Here is a 15,752-nt window from a genome sequence, read left to right as displayed (position 1 = left end):
CATTTTTGGAGACCCTACCTAATGTGCCATAAAGTCCTTTGGCAGTAGAGGTCTTTGAGTCTACACTTACTGATCCATCTGTCCCCAAGGCTGCATCTGAATGCAGTATGTGTCCCTGGATTATCAAGTACATAACAGAAGTTCCTGTGCAAGACTGCGGCCTAAGAAGAAACTGAACTCACCTCCTCCATGGAATACACCAAATTGTATTTAAAGAATCATTCCTCCTAAAGAAGAACTGAGGGCCGACTGAACATCAAGTACATAACAGATAAAGAGTTCCATGTATTCTCATTTCCTTAAGTAGGTACCTCTGTCTGAGAGGGCCGTAGGGTACAGCCTCAAATGATTCTACTATGGCTGGATATTACGATTAGTGTCTTCCTTTTCAGGCTCTAACTGCATATCACTGCCAAGCACCAAGGAGGGCTGTGAGCCTGTGAGAATCCATCTAGGAACCTGCAGAGCCTCTGTGCAGACCTAATAGAGGGCTTCAGGTGCCAAGCAAAAATGCCTACCACATGTGTGCACATAGGGACAGATGCTTGATACCATGTCTGCGTCTTCAAAGAAATTAGCATTACTGAGTCCCTGCAGACCCAGTGCCTCACTCTGAGATAATGGAAGTATCAATGCTGTTTTGCTAATTATGTCTAAATATGTATTCTTCCCGTATCTGTAATCTATAGACAATACCATTACATTATAGAGCACTGTTCAGCCCTGCTTCTCTGACTATATTTACATATCTGTATATTAAGCCGGTTTTGATTTTCATCAAAAGTAACAAATGTACCAGTTTTTAAATATCTTCATTCACAAATTGGTGTTCTCTTCTCTGTTTTGTTTTGTTTTGTTTTAAAGATTTTATTTATTTATTTGACAGGCAGAGATCACAAGTAGGCTGAGAGGCAGGCAGAGAGAGGGAGGAGAGCAGAGAGCCCGATACGGGGCTCGATCCCAGGACCCTGGGATCATGACCTGAGCCGAAGGCAGAAGCTTTAACCCACTGAGCCACCCAGGCACCCCTCTCTTCTCTGTTTTGACCACTGGCTGACTTCAGTCTAACTGTTCAACTTTCTAGCAGCTGGAGGCACCGGACCTGTGTGTTGTTACATGGCTATTTTATCTCTGGCTTTATTCTGTCTTCCTTGTTTTTTGTTTGCTTTCCTATTTGCCCAGAGTGCTTCACCTTTTATCATCATTGTAATACATGTTTTTATACCCCAAATCTTTTGTGGAACAAAATAGGAACTATATTTTGAAATGTTATTAAAAAAGGACACATTATTTAGAGATGATCACTGAAAAATTTCTGTCAAAAGTAACTGATACACCAGTTTTGCAATCTTTATTCACAAATCAGATAGTATGTGAGTCTGAATATATCATAAAACAGATTACAGAATGTATCATATTTACAATGAAACTATTATTTTATATTACTGAATCATCTGATATGCTACCTCCTGCAATAGCCTCATGGACCCAACTCTACCTTTGAATGGACCAATTTTATGATCTTCCTAGAAAGTTTTGAGTTGAGGATGGTTCCTTGATGCTGCTTTCCAGGATCCAAGGTTTCAGACAAAATCCTTGGAAACAAGCAATTAGAACCTGATCTCTCCATGACAGAGGAGAGATAGGAGTGAGAAAAAGGACATATCACTCTTTAAAGGCCCACAAGGGCTATGCTTTGCAGGATATGGGGGAGACGGTACATGTGGAGGAGGAAAGAATCAGTCCCAACAATTATACTGAATGTTTCTGAACTGTCAATTTCAAGAATTAATTCCTAAAACACAAGTTCATAAACAGAAACTATCCAGCTAGCTGTTGACTGAAATTCCTAGGAAAGAGTCAAAGAGATGCTGTGCTTTCAAAACCACATATATCTTATTTATCTCTAATTTTAAAATAATTCATTCCCTTATTGGGTATGCAAGTAAGCAATGGAGAAAGCGGTGCATCTGCAATACCTGAAATTAAAAAAAAAAAAAGAAAAGAAAAGGAGTCAGTTTAACAATGGCCGAGATTCGAGGGTGGATCACGGACCCCCATGAGGTGTGGAAGCCGAACACGCAAAATAGGGCAAGAGGGGATAGCGGACCGGAGCCAGGTGAAAGCTCAGAGGTAATCAGCCAGCAAAAACAGAGGATCGAATGTAGTGGGTTGCTAATACTGTAAGATAAGCTGACTACTTACCAGCTGGTGCTAAGGCTTTCAAAGCTTCCAGGAGATGCGGGCTGGAAAACTTTATTAGGCACCGGAGGGGCTCTTTTCTCTCTGCCAAGATGTCTCCATTGAGTTCACTTTTGAATTTTGTTTCAAGCTGTCAACACACACATTTACAAATAATTACTAAATATTTCAGCTGGAATGGTAAACTATAATGAAATGAGGTTTGCATTTCGTTAATTCTTGTCATCAAGAAATACAGAGATGGGGGGGGTGCGGGCCATTTAATTTGCAAACTGCAAATGCACAAGGCAACCAGTGTGTCAAACGGTATCACACACAAAACACGTTGATGCTTGACACACAGGGACCTGGGAGGTGAGTTCGACCCTCGGGGGACCTTTACCTGAGCGTTTAGTTTGTAGTCCCTGTTTGTTTGTTTGTTTTAAGATTTTATTCATTTATTTGAGACAGAGAGTGCGAGCATGCAACCATGAATGGAGGGAGGGGCTAAGGGAGGAGAGAGGCAGACTCCCCGCTGAGCCGGGAGCCTGATGCCTACTCGGAGCAGGGGGGGCTCAATTTCAGGACCTGAACCAGAGGCAGACACCAAACCCAGGCACCCCCTAGTTTGCATTCTTCTTCTTTTTTCAATTCAATTCAATTAGCCAACATAAAGTACATACTTAGTTTCAGATGTACTGTTGTTCAACAATTTATCATTTGCGCCTAATACCCAGTTGCATTCTTTTTTTTTAAGATTTTATTTATTTATCAGAGAGAGAGAAGGGGGAGAGAGCGAGCACAGGCAGGCAGAGTGGCAGGCAGAGGCAGAGGGAGAAGCAGGCTCCCCGCCGAGCAAGGAGCCCGATGCGGGACTCGATCCCAGGACGCCGGGATCATGACCTGAGCCGAAGGCAGCTGCTTAACCAACTGAGCCACCCAGGCGTCCCCCCAGTTGCATTCTTAATGGCAAATTACCACTATCTGTTGTAATCTGTCATTTTGATGTATAAATGTCACGTCTTGGGCGCCTGGGTGGCTCAGTGGGTTAAGCCGCTGCCTTCGGCTCAGGTCATGATCTCGGGGTCCTGGGATCGAGTCCCACATCGGGCTCTCTGCTCAGCAGGGAGCCTGCTTCCCTCTCTCTCTCTCTCTCTCTCTGCCTGCCTCTCCACCTACTTGTGATTTCTCTCTGTCAAATAAATAAATAAAATCTTTAAAAAAAAAAAGAAAAAAAAAATAAATGTCACGTCTTCTGAGAAAGGACCATGATTTCTTTTTACCTTATTATGGAAGATTTCAGAAGTACACAAAAATAAGGAGCACAGTATAATGATAGCCTGTGTGCACATCCCCCAGCTGAAACCACGATCAATTCACAGTTAGTCTTGTTTCAACTATGACCCCACCTCCCTGCTCCTTACGGACCACCACCGCTGGATTATTCCGAAGTAAGTGCAAGACACGATACTATTCCAATGGCGAATATTTCAGCATGTATCTCAAAAAGACCTAAGAAGACCTCTTTTTTAAAAACTTTACCCCCATAACCTTATCACATCTAAAAAAAATTAGTAACAATTTACCAATCCTTTAATATCATAAAATAGCCAAGTATTGATGCTTTAATAGGTACTTGAGTCTTAGATTTTAATTTCATTTTTTTTTTTTAACTTAAAGGGACTCTTAAAATTTAGAGGCAATATGCTGAAATATTTAGAGGGTTAGTAATGTCTGTGACTGTTGCAAATGGTGCAGAATAAATCAACAAAAAGTAAGTAAATGTGGCAAAACGTTAACAGGTGGGGAACTGAAGCAAAGGGGAAGTGGGTGTTCATTGTGATATCCTTCCAGGTGTTCTGAAGGTTTGGCATTTTTCTAAATAGAAAAGGTAGGGAGAATTCGTAGAAGGTATGAATCAATGTGTACCTTGGCTTACAGAGTAGCGGTATTCTAAACTGTATATATGGGGAGATTCTTGCAGATTCTTATTCCCAATCAGTGGTTCTCTTTAGCGGGCAGAATCAGCCAGAGGGCTTGTAAGAACAGATGGGTGGGTCCCATCTCCAGAGTCCCTGATCCAGTAGGACACTGGTGGGGCCAAGAATCTGCATTTCTTACCCGTTCTCAAGCGATGCTGATATGGTGGGACCAGAGACTACATTAAGGAACCAGTGACTTAGAGTATGGGCTGTTCAAAGGAACTGGGTCAAAACTGCCATGTAGGGAGCCCAAAGTGAAAGATATCAACTTTTCCCACTAAAAGAACCAATCAAAGAAAAGAGGTATTGGGCCTGAGTGATCAAATCAATGATGGATTTAAAGCATTGCCTGTGGCTATAGGGGCTGCTAAGCAGAAATGATTTTATGGGGGGTGGATGTTAGGAGTATGAGCGCAAATATTAGATTAGGTAATCGTGATATAAACCTTGAATTCTTCTAATTCGGGGAGTGGGCTTGCCCCCAAGCTGGGCCTCCTGGAGGGCAGCAGCATACTTCTGGAGTGAGGTAGGTTTGTAGGATTGACTAGGCTACTGGTTTTTCTCCTAGGATGCTGACTGGGCTATGCTATGACATGTTTATTTACTCACTCTTTTATTCAATGAGTATTTGTGCACGCTATGTTAAGTGTCACTCTAGGTGTCGATGGACTAGAGGTATAGCCTGCAATTTTCTCCCCTCAAAAATACAGATTGTGGCCAGTTCCGCATAACTGAATTAATATGTAAGATAAAATAAAAAGGCAAAGTCGTGATTTCTAAAAGTCTCCTTTGTTAACAGAGGCACTTAATCAATATGATAAAGAAGTCCATTCTAACTCATAAATTCATCATACAAAATTAAAGTGATACTGACTACGCTTATTGTGGTGAGCCCTGACTAATGTACAGAATTGCTGTATGCCGGAAACTACCATAACATCGTGTGTCAACTCTATTCAATAATTAGGAAAGGAATTAAAAAAAGAAAAGAGTGATAAAGGAAGATAAGATAAGTTTCTCATAATTGTTTTCCACTTAAAGTTTTAAAAACATAGGGATAACTCGTAGTTCACATTTATAGCAATGTCCCACCTTATACTGTGCGAATTCTAGTCTTGGTTGAGGATAGTCTCCAAAAGTTTCTTGAGTCACTCTCTGGACTCTCTCTTTTTCTATTCTGTTTTCATGAATGATCCGTGAATCCACTATAAATGGAAGATTTCAAAAGAAAACAGGTATTAGAAATGTGTTTCAGCCATAAAATATCCTCTTCTCATTCCTAAGCTTTCAATTTGCTGGCCTCATTTAAAAATAATGCTTACTGTTTCTTCTCTTGATTGCAGTAATTCCTTTTGTAGGAAAGTTGCAAAGTGCAGGCTGATAAATAAAATAAAAATCCTGCATAATTCTACCAAGGCAGAGAAAACACTGTTAACATTTTAATAAATTTCTGTCTAAATTATGATATGATCTCCATGGGATGCCTGGGTGGCTCAGTGGGTTAAAACCTCTGCCTTCTGTTCAGGTCATAATCCCAGGGTCCTGGGATTAAGCCCCACATCAGCTCTCTGCTTGGCAGGGAGCCTGCTTCCTTCTCTCTCTCTCTCTCTCTGCCTACTTGGGATCGATCTTTACCAAATAAATAAATAAAATCTTAAATTGTCATATGATCTCTCTGATATGAAGCATTTGAGAGGCAACATAGAAGGTTTGGGGGGGTAGGGAAGGAAAAATGAAACAAGATGGGGCCAGGAGGGAGACAAACCATAAGAGACTCTTAATCTCACAAAACAAACTGAGGGTTGTTGGGGGGGAGGGGAGTAGGAAGAGGGTGGTTGGGTTATGGACATTAGGGAGGGTATGTGCTATGGTGAGTGCTGTGAAGTGTGTAAAACTGGCGATTCGCAGACGTGTACCCCTGGGGCTAATAATATATGTTAATAAAAAATCAAAAATAAAAAGAAATAAATTTCTGTCTAGCCTTTTTCTTAATGAATAGAAAGATATATATTTTCTAAACTGGGATTATAAAATACACACAATTTTGTATTTTGCTCTCTTTTTTTTTTATTTTTTTAAAGATTTTATTTATTTATTTGACAGAGAGAGATTACAAGCAGGCAGAGAGGCAGGCAGAGAGAGAGAGGAGGAAGCAGGCTCCCTGCTGAGCAGAGAGCCCGATGTGGGGCTCGATCCCAGGACCCTGAGATCATGACCTGAGCCAAAGGCAGCAGCTTAACCCACTGAGCCACCCAGGCGCCCTGTATTTTGCTCTCTTAAGGTGAAATCACTGGCAGTTCTTGCAACCATCGGAAGGTCATAAAAATGTTTACTCATAATTGCTGTGCCATTTCATTCGATTGCCAGATCACTGCTGAGAGATAGAAAAATGCTCATTTCTAGAAATCTAGATTGTACCCCACCACTCTTCTCAACTTTCTGGTCCGCTACAGCAGTTTCTTAGTTTCTTCTCCTGGGTTTTCCACGGAGAGACTCCTGCCATCTGCGGGTAAGAACACAGTCCCAACTCTGATTATTCAAGAAGGAGTTTATCCAGTGGATTCAGAGCTGGGGCTCCAGACTCCGACAGATTGGAATTTTATGCCTGGCTTTGGCAATTCCTAGATGTGTAACTTCGCCTAGCGAGTTACTAAACTGTTCTGAAACCCAGCTGTCGGCTAAACAGGGATTTTTCAGGGGACGATGATAAAGAGGAAGGAAGTGATACCTGTGAGTGTTTGAGTGTGGTGCTTGGCACACCAGTAATGCTTGACTATTAGTTAATTTTTGTTTTTAAGGGTTATTATTTGATGCTCTCATAAATTCTAAAAGGAACCTATGGTAGCTTATTATCCCTTTTCTTAAAAAAAAAAAAAAATTTTTTTTTAAGATTTTATTCAAGAGAGGGACACCTGGGTGGCTCAGTTCATTAAGCATCTGCCTTCAGCTTAGGTCATGATCCCAGGGTCCTGGGACTGAGCACAGCATCAGGCTTCTTACTCAGCGGAGAGCCTGCTTCTCCCTCTGCTTGCCGTTCCTTGCTTGTGCTGACTCTCTCTCTCTGACAGATAAAAACATTTTTTAAAAAAATCTAAAAAAAAAAAAAAAGATTTTATTTGAGACAGAGATAGTGAGAGAGCGAGCACAGTGGAAGGAGGCAGAGGAAGTGGGAGAAGGAGACTCCCTGCTGAGCAGAGAGCCCACGTGGGACTTGATCCCAGGAGCCGGAGATCATGACCCGAGCAGAAGGCAGTTGCTTAACCGACTGAGACACCCAGAAGACCCTTAGTTTATCTTTTCAACAGAAAGTTAATTTTCAATTTTTCTGAAAGCAGTGGATAGTTCTGAATCCGGCTCCAAGTGATTAAATGTTTTACCAAGTAACAGAAGCCTAGAAAGGAATGATTTCGGTTTGATCTTAAAACACACATACTGTGTATATCCAGCTCCAGGGTTCTGTCCTGCAGAGGTACAGTGGAGTTGTGAGTTTCAAAGGTCTAAAAAAAAAAAAAAGGGAAGAAAGAAAAAAAAAAGGTGAAACTTTGCCTGATTTTAACATCTTAAAACATGAGTAATAAATGGTTTTAGTACCTAACAGTGTGTCGAATCTTTATTTTTTTCAACCAAAAGAGATTTGAGGCCACATCCAGGCTGAGTTAAGCACTTCTCCCAGACAGGAGACTGGCAGAGACTGCTGGGCCAGCAACATGCCTGTTTCCAATGAGGAGCTCTGTCCTTTGTTAGCATAAAAATGGATCTGGATGAAGCCCGGGTGGTGAATGCAAAAGCTAAAGGAATCCTGGGCAGGATTTGCAATGTGCTGCTTCAGCTTTATAGCTCCGTCTTCATCACTGTGAAATACTCCCCAAGGCTCCTTCTAGAAAAATCACTTTCCTACTGAAGTCCATCAATCGTTTTTCCCTTTGCGGCCGATGTTTTTATAATTAAGTGCGTGACAGTGTGAATTATCCTAGGGATGCAAATGTCACAGCAGAACAGGTGGAAGGGTGGTGGGTAAGAGTGGTGGTTGCTGTGGGCGAAAACCACTAACTTTATGTTACATTTTTATCTTTAAAGAGTGGCTGGCAGAGAGCTGTCACTTCTTTCTACTTAGAACAGATGAAAATACATAAGTGTAACATACCTAAGGGCTCAAAGTTAGAACCAGAGCATTAACAATCCACCTACAGAAGTCTTAACATGTAAGCACACTGTTGCCATGCATAGGAAAAAATGACCGAGTCTGTAAGGTCAGATCCCTTCTTATCATTGAAGGAAATAATGCATTCATTATTTTAAACCAACATTAATTTAAACCAACAGATTAATTATGGGACTTCGTAATAAGCCAGTGCTTTCTCCTTTCCTTCTAACTCTTGTATCACTTGTATGACTGATAGGACAAAAATGAAATCGACTTTTCTCTTGCATAATCGAATAATATAATTAGCTTAGAAAGATAGTGTCGAGTTACTCTAAAGATAAAATAAATTCTAATTGGAATAGCTGACTTGGAAATGGGGATCTGTAACATAAACTCTAACGACTAGGGAACAGTATAAAACAATGCGATTATAACAAGAGGAAAGTGAGGCACTATGATTTCCTTTCATGTTAACTCACTGAAAGCCTTCTCCACTTCAGTAATATCTGGAATGATCTTCTGTCCGAGGTGGACTTCCACCTGCTCAGACACGTCTAAGTCAATCAAGTGTGAACCAGAAAATGGAGGTGTAACTTGAAAGAGCATCACTGATAGGCTCACCCGATTATACTGTTTAAAAACAATAGCCTTCAGAGAGTCCAGATATCGGCTTCTGAGGTCCATTTTCACAATCTTATGGTGATTGCTGGCAACTGTCAGCGCCTGGAAGTGAAAATTTGCAAAGACTATTAGGATTACCCAATATTTATAGTATTACAGCCTGATACTTATAGTATCTATAGTATTTGGTTGAATTTTTGCATTAAGCACATATTACTTCTAGATGAAAAGACAGTAACAGAGAGCTCCAAACCAATGCTTGTGCCATGCTCAGTTTCTAGTAGAACAGTTTCTGCTCCTTATTTTAGGAAATTAAGAATTACATGTGGCATTTTATATAAAATGCTTACTGAGCAGTTTAACCCTATGCAAACCTCTGAGATAAGAATAATAAAAATATTATAGCCTAGGGTACTTGGTTCCCTACCTGACCCAGAAGGGGCATATTGCTTTTCAGAGGACAAAAGGAAGTGAAGGCGTAGGGAGTCTGGGAGTAATACACCACATAGACAGGTTTGTACTGGTTTGGCTTTCTATACTGTGTTCCCCAAGCAATTCGAATCCATACGGCATTCTCCTCAGCATCTCGGAAACTGACCGTCACCTTAAAAAAAACAAAAAACAAAAAACAAGAGTTAAGTTTCCTAACTGAAGTCTGTGGCACCAGGGGCCTTCACTGACTCAGTTGGTAGAGCATGGGAGTCTTGATCTCAGGGTCAGGAGTTTGAGCCCCACATTGGGTGGAGAGATTACTTAAAGAAAAAGAAAATTCACTTTAAGAAAAAATATATGGCACCAGCAAGTGTTCCTTAGGGGTGAAGGATGTCGCCATAACCTTGGACATAGGCTGAGACCCAGCAGTCTTTCTACTTTTTATGACAGTGTTTGGGGGATCTTTGGGAGAAGATTTTGTGGTTGCTTTGGAAAGACACATTTATGCCTTGCAGAGTCTTTTGGAGGGAAAACACAAATTTTAAATCCTACAATCAAGGTATCACAATTTTTCAACAATTTCTTGGGCTTGTTTCTAAAAAACTCTTCTCTGATACGTATGATTTTATGAAATAAGGCAGCTTAACAAATGACATACCTGTTTAATAATGAAGGTTTTTCAGCATCAAACACAGCCCTATTGTGCACTGTAAATTTAATAGTAAGATTTCTATGTAGTAATGGACTCAAATATATTATCTTAATGCTTGTATGCATTTAACTCAGATGCTAACAATTTAAAGTAATATGGCAAGCATATAGAAAATTCTATTTCATGGATAAAACACAGATCTTTCTCAACTAAATGTGACTGCCAGATGGTTTTGGATTCTTAGATTCTTAGCTTCCCCTTGATTCAACTTCCCCCAGGGAGGTCAGAACCTGGATGGGAGGCATCTGAGACAGGTGCATTTGGCTTGCCCACACGTCTTGACTTCCTTCTCCTTGTACCTGACTCCAGAAAAAGCAGGCTGCAGTGTAGCTTCCAGCATTAGCAAAGAAGGCAGTTATTCCAATGCTGCCCACTGTTTATCTGGCTGCTTTCCCACATTCCCTCAGGGTACAAGACAATGAACCCTCCCCAGTCCGGGGTGCAGGCTGCTCGGAGTGCGTGCTGTGCGTGGAGCTGTCTGACCTTCCCAAGTGAGCAACATAGCCCTTGGCCCCAACAGGCACTCAGTGGACCTTTGCTGGCTTGAATGGAAGAGGGCAGGGTCTGATTCTGAATAGTCTCTTTGTGTCACATTATAAAAGCAAAGCCCGACCAATTGAGATTGAATGAGGTATGTGGAGGGCACAATTTTACCAGAGGGAGAAAACTGATTGCACTCAACATATTCAGGTAATCTCTGTAGCCCAGAATGAGGATAGCTGAAGTAAAGCCTCATGGAGAAGCTTAAAGAGCTCTGTGTCCTCTTTATAGTGGATGCAGAGTTGGGCACACATGTCTAAGTGTATACTTGCCCAGAGAGAGGTGCTGTACCACTTATCAAAATTTTCATAAGGCTCTATGATCTAAAAAAGGTCAAATTAAAAAAAAATCAATGGGCTAAGAGAAAAGGATATTCACAGAGTTGGTATAATCCTGGCTCAGATGGCTTTCAGATTCTGTCTCACATTCTTCTAGTAAAGATGACATTCAGATTCCCTAAGAGGCAGGGCCCAAATGCAGACCTTGACTATTTTCCCAAGAAACTACCTTAATAGATATCATCCTTCAGTAGCCAGGAGAAAGCATTTTTCATTGAGGATAGCGCAGATAAATACTGTTCAAGCTTAACTGGGACACTTGCTGGCCAAGAGTCCTAAGAGGTTTGGTTAACTTGGGACTGTCCTGCTGGCCAAGGTACTCTGGCCATAAATTGGTTAGAACTGGCCATGACCCACAAGCTACTGACATACCACAAACAAGTTCAGTGTGGGAATCACATGAAGCTTACAACGAACAGAATTGCTACATATTTAACCAAACTAATATATTTAGTACAGACTATCATATGAAACTACATGATATATAGGTACAAAAAGGAGAGTAAATGTACTACCTTTTTGCAATTGAAACATATTTTTTAGCTTGTATTTTCTTTCCCTGTAAGTTTTACTTTCTTTTTAAAGATTTTATTTATTTGTTTGACAGAGAGAGAGAGAGAGAGTGAGAGCAGGAACACAAGCAGGGGAAGTGGGAGAGGGAGAAGTGTGCTTCCTGCTGAGCAGGGAGCCCGATGCAGGGCTCGATCCCAGGACCCTGGGATCATGACCTGAACTGAAGGAAGACATTTAACCACTGAGCCACCCTCTCTGTAAGTTTTCTAAGAACACTGTATTTTGAATAGTTTAGAGTGGTAAGATATACGGTTAGTCTCTTTCTTTCTTGAGTGCAGAGACACACACACACTCAAAGGCTCTGGATCCCATTCCTTGTAGTGGCTCAGCCCATAGCTCCCCAGGCAGGCTCTCAGCTCCCTCTCAGACCAGCTTCTCTACCCAGGTGGCTCAAGGGCAGGAAGTTCTTAACCTATAGTCCCTGCTTAGAATTCAGGGTGTCTCTGAACTAACTGAAATGGAGCATCTCCTTCAGTTGTGAAGGTACGCAACAAAACAGTAAAATGTTAGGACCTGTTACTTTATTATCTGTAGAAATCCCAAATATTTTCTTGACACATTATAACTGTTGAGCCTGCCTCAAAAATACCATTTATGCCCATCACTACTTTGAGACCAGTCATTTTTAGACCTACTGTGAGATCATTTACTGTTATTAAAGAAGCACATGAATTAGCACAACTTGGTATTTTAATATCTTCATAATGGTATTTTAATATAGTTGGTTTTCCTTACAATTCTATGTATTTCATTATAGCATTTAAAATACTCTTGTAAGAAGGCGTCTGTAACTTTCACTAACAGCAAAAGGGGTCCTTGGCATAGAGAGGTTAAGATGTCTATCCTACAGCAGCAGGCAAGTCACTTTTCAGTCCCGGAGACTCAACGTGGCCTGAAATCACCAGCATCAGCCTTTGGGCTGCTAGTTATGAGGAAAGTGAAGTCGAGCTGGGAGTCCCCGGTCAACTGAGAAATGGGGTTAGCACATGTGGGCCAGCTCTGAGCAGGGGAGACAGAGAAGACACAGGGAGGCGGGCCTTTGTGGCCTTTCAAGACAGAGAAGACACGGGGAGGTGGGCCTTTGTGGCCTTTCAAGCAGGAAGACGTGACTAATAAAAAAAGCTCCTTTGTTCTCCCAGGCTTTCCCACTCACTAGTCTGCCTGAAATTCATTCAGGAGGCAAAAGCTTTTAGAACACAGCGGTGATGAAAGAGGAAATCTCACAACTGAAAGACGTGGCCATTGAAGCAGGACGATGTGGGAGCATTTCACTCTTCTCCTAGAATGGCTGGGGCAGGAGGCGTGGGGTTCATATAAAAGAAGTTCCCGGTGCCAAAGAGAAGGGCAGGAAAGACTGTCGAGGAGGAAGAGGGCACTGAAAGCGAGCAGGTCTCTAGGCTTCTGATGCGGGGTGAACAGGGCGGGAACATGGTTGCGGTGTTTCTCAGGAGGAGTTAGCCAGTCATGTTTGGCTTCTATGGAGGCTGCTTCCACCAGGGTCCAGGCCACCTATCCCCATTTATGGACAGCTGGCTTGGGATTCTGTGCCAGTAAGGCTCTTTGTTCAAAAAAAAAGCAGGGGCACATGCCATACCCACAGTCCAGATAGGACTCTCCTTTAATCTCCGAAAAGTGTGTAATTTCATGGTAAGAATATTTTTCAAATAATATAATAAAAAATATCAACTTAGGAACAGAGTAGCAAAGAGTGCTTATTCATAAAAGAGAAAAACAAACAAACAAACAAAAAACAAAACAAAACAAAAAAAACCAACCCAAAAAAAGAGAGGCATACCTTCTCTTGGCTCACAATAACCCTTGAATTAATTTACAGATCAAAGTGGACCCACACTCAAAATGATGAAGTTTTTGTTTTGTTTTGTAAACTTGATAAAAATGATTCTAAGGTTCATCTTGAAGAATAGTCAGGACATTTTTGGTAAAGAAGAGTAATTACGGGTAGGGACAGGGTTGCCTTCCCTTAATGGTTATTAAAATATTTTACAAACTACAGCATTAAAGGGATAAGGACTTTGCAAAGAATGTGTCCAATCCATTCATTCCCAGCATTTGTTCCGCCCTCGCTCACTTGTGTCAGAGGGGAGCAGGATGGTTGGCTTCCTCTCAGGGAGACTAGGGGGAGGGAGGAAGGCTGACCATAAAAGCAGGAAGAGGCAGGAGTATGGTGACAGGGGAAATGCCATCTGGGTGGGTCACGGAGACTCCCTGAGGGAGACCTAGTTAAGTGGAGGCAGAAGGATAGGGAGGAGGGGAGGAAGGAAGGAATGAGCTGTGCAAAGGCCAGGTGGCGCAGGTTGTTCCAAGGAGAGGGAACAGCCTATGGCAAGTTCAAGAACTTGCAGATTGGTTCAGTTTGACTGGAGCTTCAGATTAACACTGGAGAGGCAAGCAGTGGATCAGGAGTGCATGAGCAGAAATGAGGAGAAACAGATCAGGAGTAGAACATAGACTCTAAGAGCATGAACAAATCAGAAGGATCCAATGATGATAAAGCAGTGGAAAAAGCTACATCAGTCAGCAAATGGTGTTGGGACGACTCATTTGGTTTTGGAAGGGAAGAGGCGAATGACTCTCTCTCTTCCTCCTTCCTCTCTCCCACTCAAGTTAAGTTCCCAGAGCTGAAACTCATGGGGGGAAGACTGCAGAAGCTTGGGGAATGCTCTAGCAAAGGGCAGAAGGAAAGGAAAGGAGCTGGTCGTGGAGACAAGGAAGATGTCTGAACAACAGAAAAAATGATTGCCTGAACCTACAACAAGACAAGGAAGAGCAGTTCAGGATGGCCAGAAGACAAATATTCAGGATCAAGGGGTCCGATGGGCGATTCTCTGACGGCATGACCTTCCTGAGCATGAGAAACTGATGTTATGTGACTGGTGCATGGCAGTGCCTGAGCCGTGAAGAGCCAGTCAGTGTAGACGTGAAGAGCATGAGCTCAAGTCACCTGCTTGGATTTCGACCCTGGCTCTGACGCGCACCACTGTGCGACCCACCCTGCTTTATCAGTAGGGTTCAGTGAGTTAGTGACCGGCAAGGGCTTAGCCCCGGGCCTGGCATGCACAGGTGTTTGCAATCAGCGCTACTGTTGAAAGAGAACCATCCATGGGATTTTGTGACGTCACTGGTCCCTCTGAACAGGGAGTTTCTCATGCTTGAGCAGGCATTAGCATCACCTAGAGGGCTCTGGCCCACTCCTACTGTGTCTGAGGGAGCCCAAGTATTTGCCCGTCTAACATGTTCCCAGGTGATGTTGATGCTGCTGCTCTGGGGATGACACAAGAACCACCATCTTTCACAACTCCGTTTCGATACAGAGGTGAGAGCAGTAGCCTGAATACGAGGGGCTTAAGCATGAAGCTGGCAAGGACGCATTACCCTTTTAAAGGGTCTTTCTGAAAAGGGTTTTGAGGGGGCCAATCTCTCTCCTGTCCTTCTGGGCCCACCGAGAAATAAGGCAAGAGAGTTGGTAGGCGGAGGCCAATGCATATTACAGAGACACTGGTGGTGGCTCCTCCCTGCAGGCAAGTGACCCTCCAGATAGGAGAATCCAGTCAGGCAGAGCTGCCCATATGGTCACTGACAGAATGACTCCGGGTAGCCTCCTGTGCAGGGGCCGAGCTGGACCCGGGGCAAGAGAGAAGAATAGGTGTCCCAGTGGGCATGACAGCTCTTCTTCAGGCCAAGTTAGTGGTCCTGCCAAAAAAAGGTGCACGGGATGGTAAGGGGGGGGCAGCGCCACTGTGCCAGTGGACATATCAGGAGCAAGAGAAGAATATTCCCTCCAAGAGTGTTGTAGAAAAGACAGAGCTTGAGGATGAGGACGGGGAGGGGCTGTCCTTCCACCGAGACTTGAGCACGGTTATAAGCAGTAGAGAAGAGACCGCGAGTGTGAAACAGAACAGAGAACGGCAAACAGGGGCCTTATGGGGGCGCAGGGGACGGACTCCAGCTTCACACTGAAGGGACACTGTGAGAAAGGAGATGGGGGAATAGGCCAGGGACAAGGGGTAGGTAGAGGTCCGGCAGAAGTCATAGAGGGTGAGCTGAAGAGATGGGAAGCCCCAGTCAGGGGGTTTGTGTGTGGAGAGGGAACGCTACTATTCTGCAGAGGATGGCTAGAGCACGGTGACTGGGACAGGTTTTTGGGAGCGTCTTGCTCTGCAAGGAGGACTAAGGCAGACCAGAGTGGGAAGAGAATGAAGGAAGGGAGC

At 42.9% G+C, this 15,752-nt stretch overlaps 1 protein-coding gene across 1 annotated transcript in view; it reads right to left on the bottom strand.

Annotated features, from left to right (window-relative positions):
* Positions 1–1,329: 1,329 nt before the first annotated feature.
* CENPN (centromere protein N) overlaps positions 1,330–15,752 on the bottom strand; it is a 22,745-nt gene continuing 8,322 nt past the window's right edge. The window contains exons 6-11 of the mRNA XM_032324868.1: positions 9,356–9,532; positions 8,929–9,030; positions 7,597–7,660; positions 5,256–5,368; positions 2,206–2,332; positions 1,330–1,979 (exon numbers count right to left, since the gene is read on the bottom strand). Of these exons, the coding sequence (XP_032180759.1) occupies positions 1,897–1,979; positions 2,206–2,332; positions 5,256–5,368; positions 7,597–7,660; positions 8,929–9,030; positions 9,356–9,532 (666 nt within the window). The 3' untranslated portion in view covers positions 1,330–1,896. The remainder of the gene's footprint in view (positions 1,980–2,205; positions 2,333–5,255; positions 5,369–7,596; positions 7,661–8,928; positions 9,031–9,355; positions 9,533–15,752) is intronic.

Source organism: Mustela erminea, chromosome 19, assembly GCF_009829155.1.
Source record: "Mustela erminea isolate mMusErm1 chromosome 19, mMusErm1.Pri, whole genome shotgun sequence".
Lineage (NCBI taxonomy): Eukaryota > Metazoa > Chordata > Mammalia > Carnivora > Mustelidae > Mustela > Mustela erminea.
The sequence above is the reverse complement of the archived record's forward strand: the minus strand, read 5'-3'. Positions and strand labels throughout refer to the sequence as shown.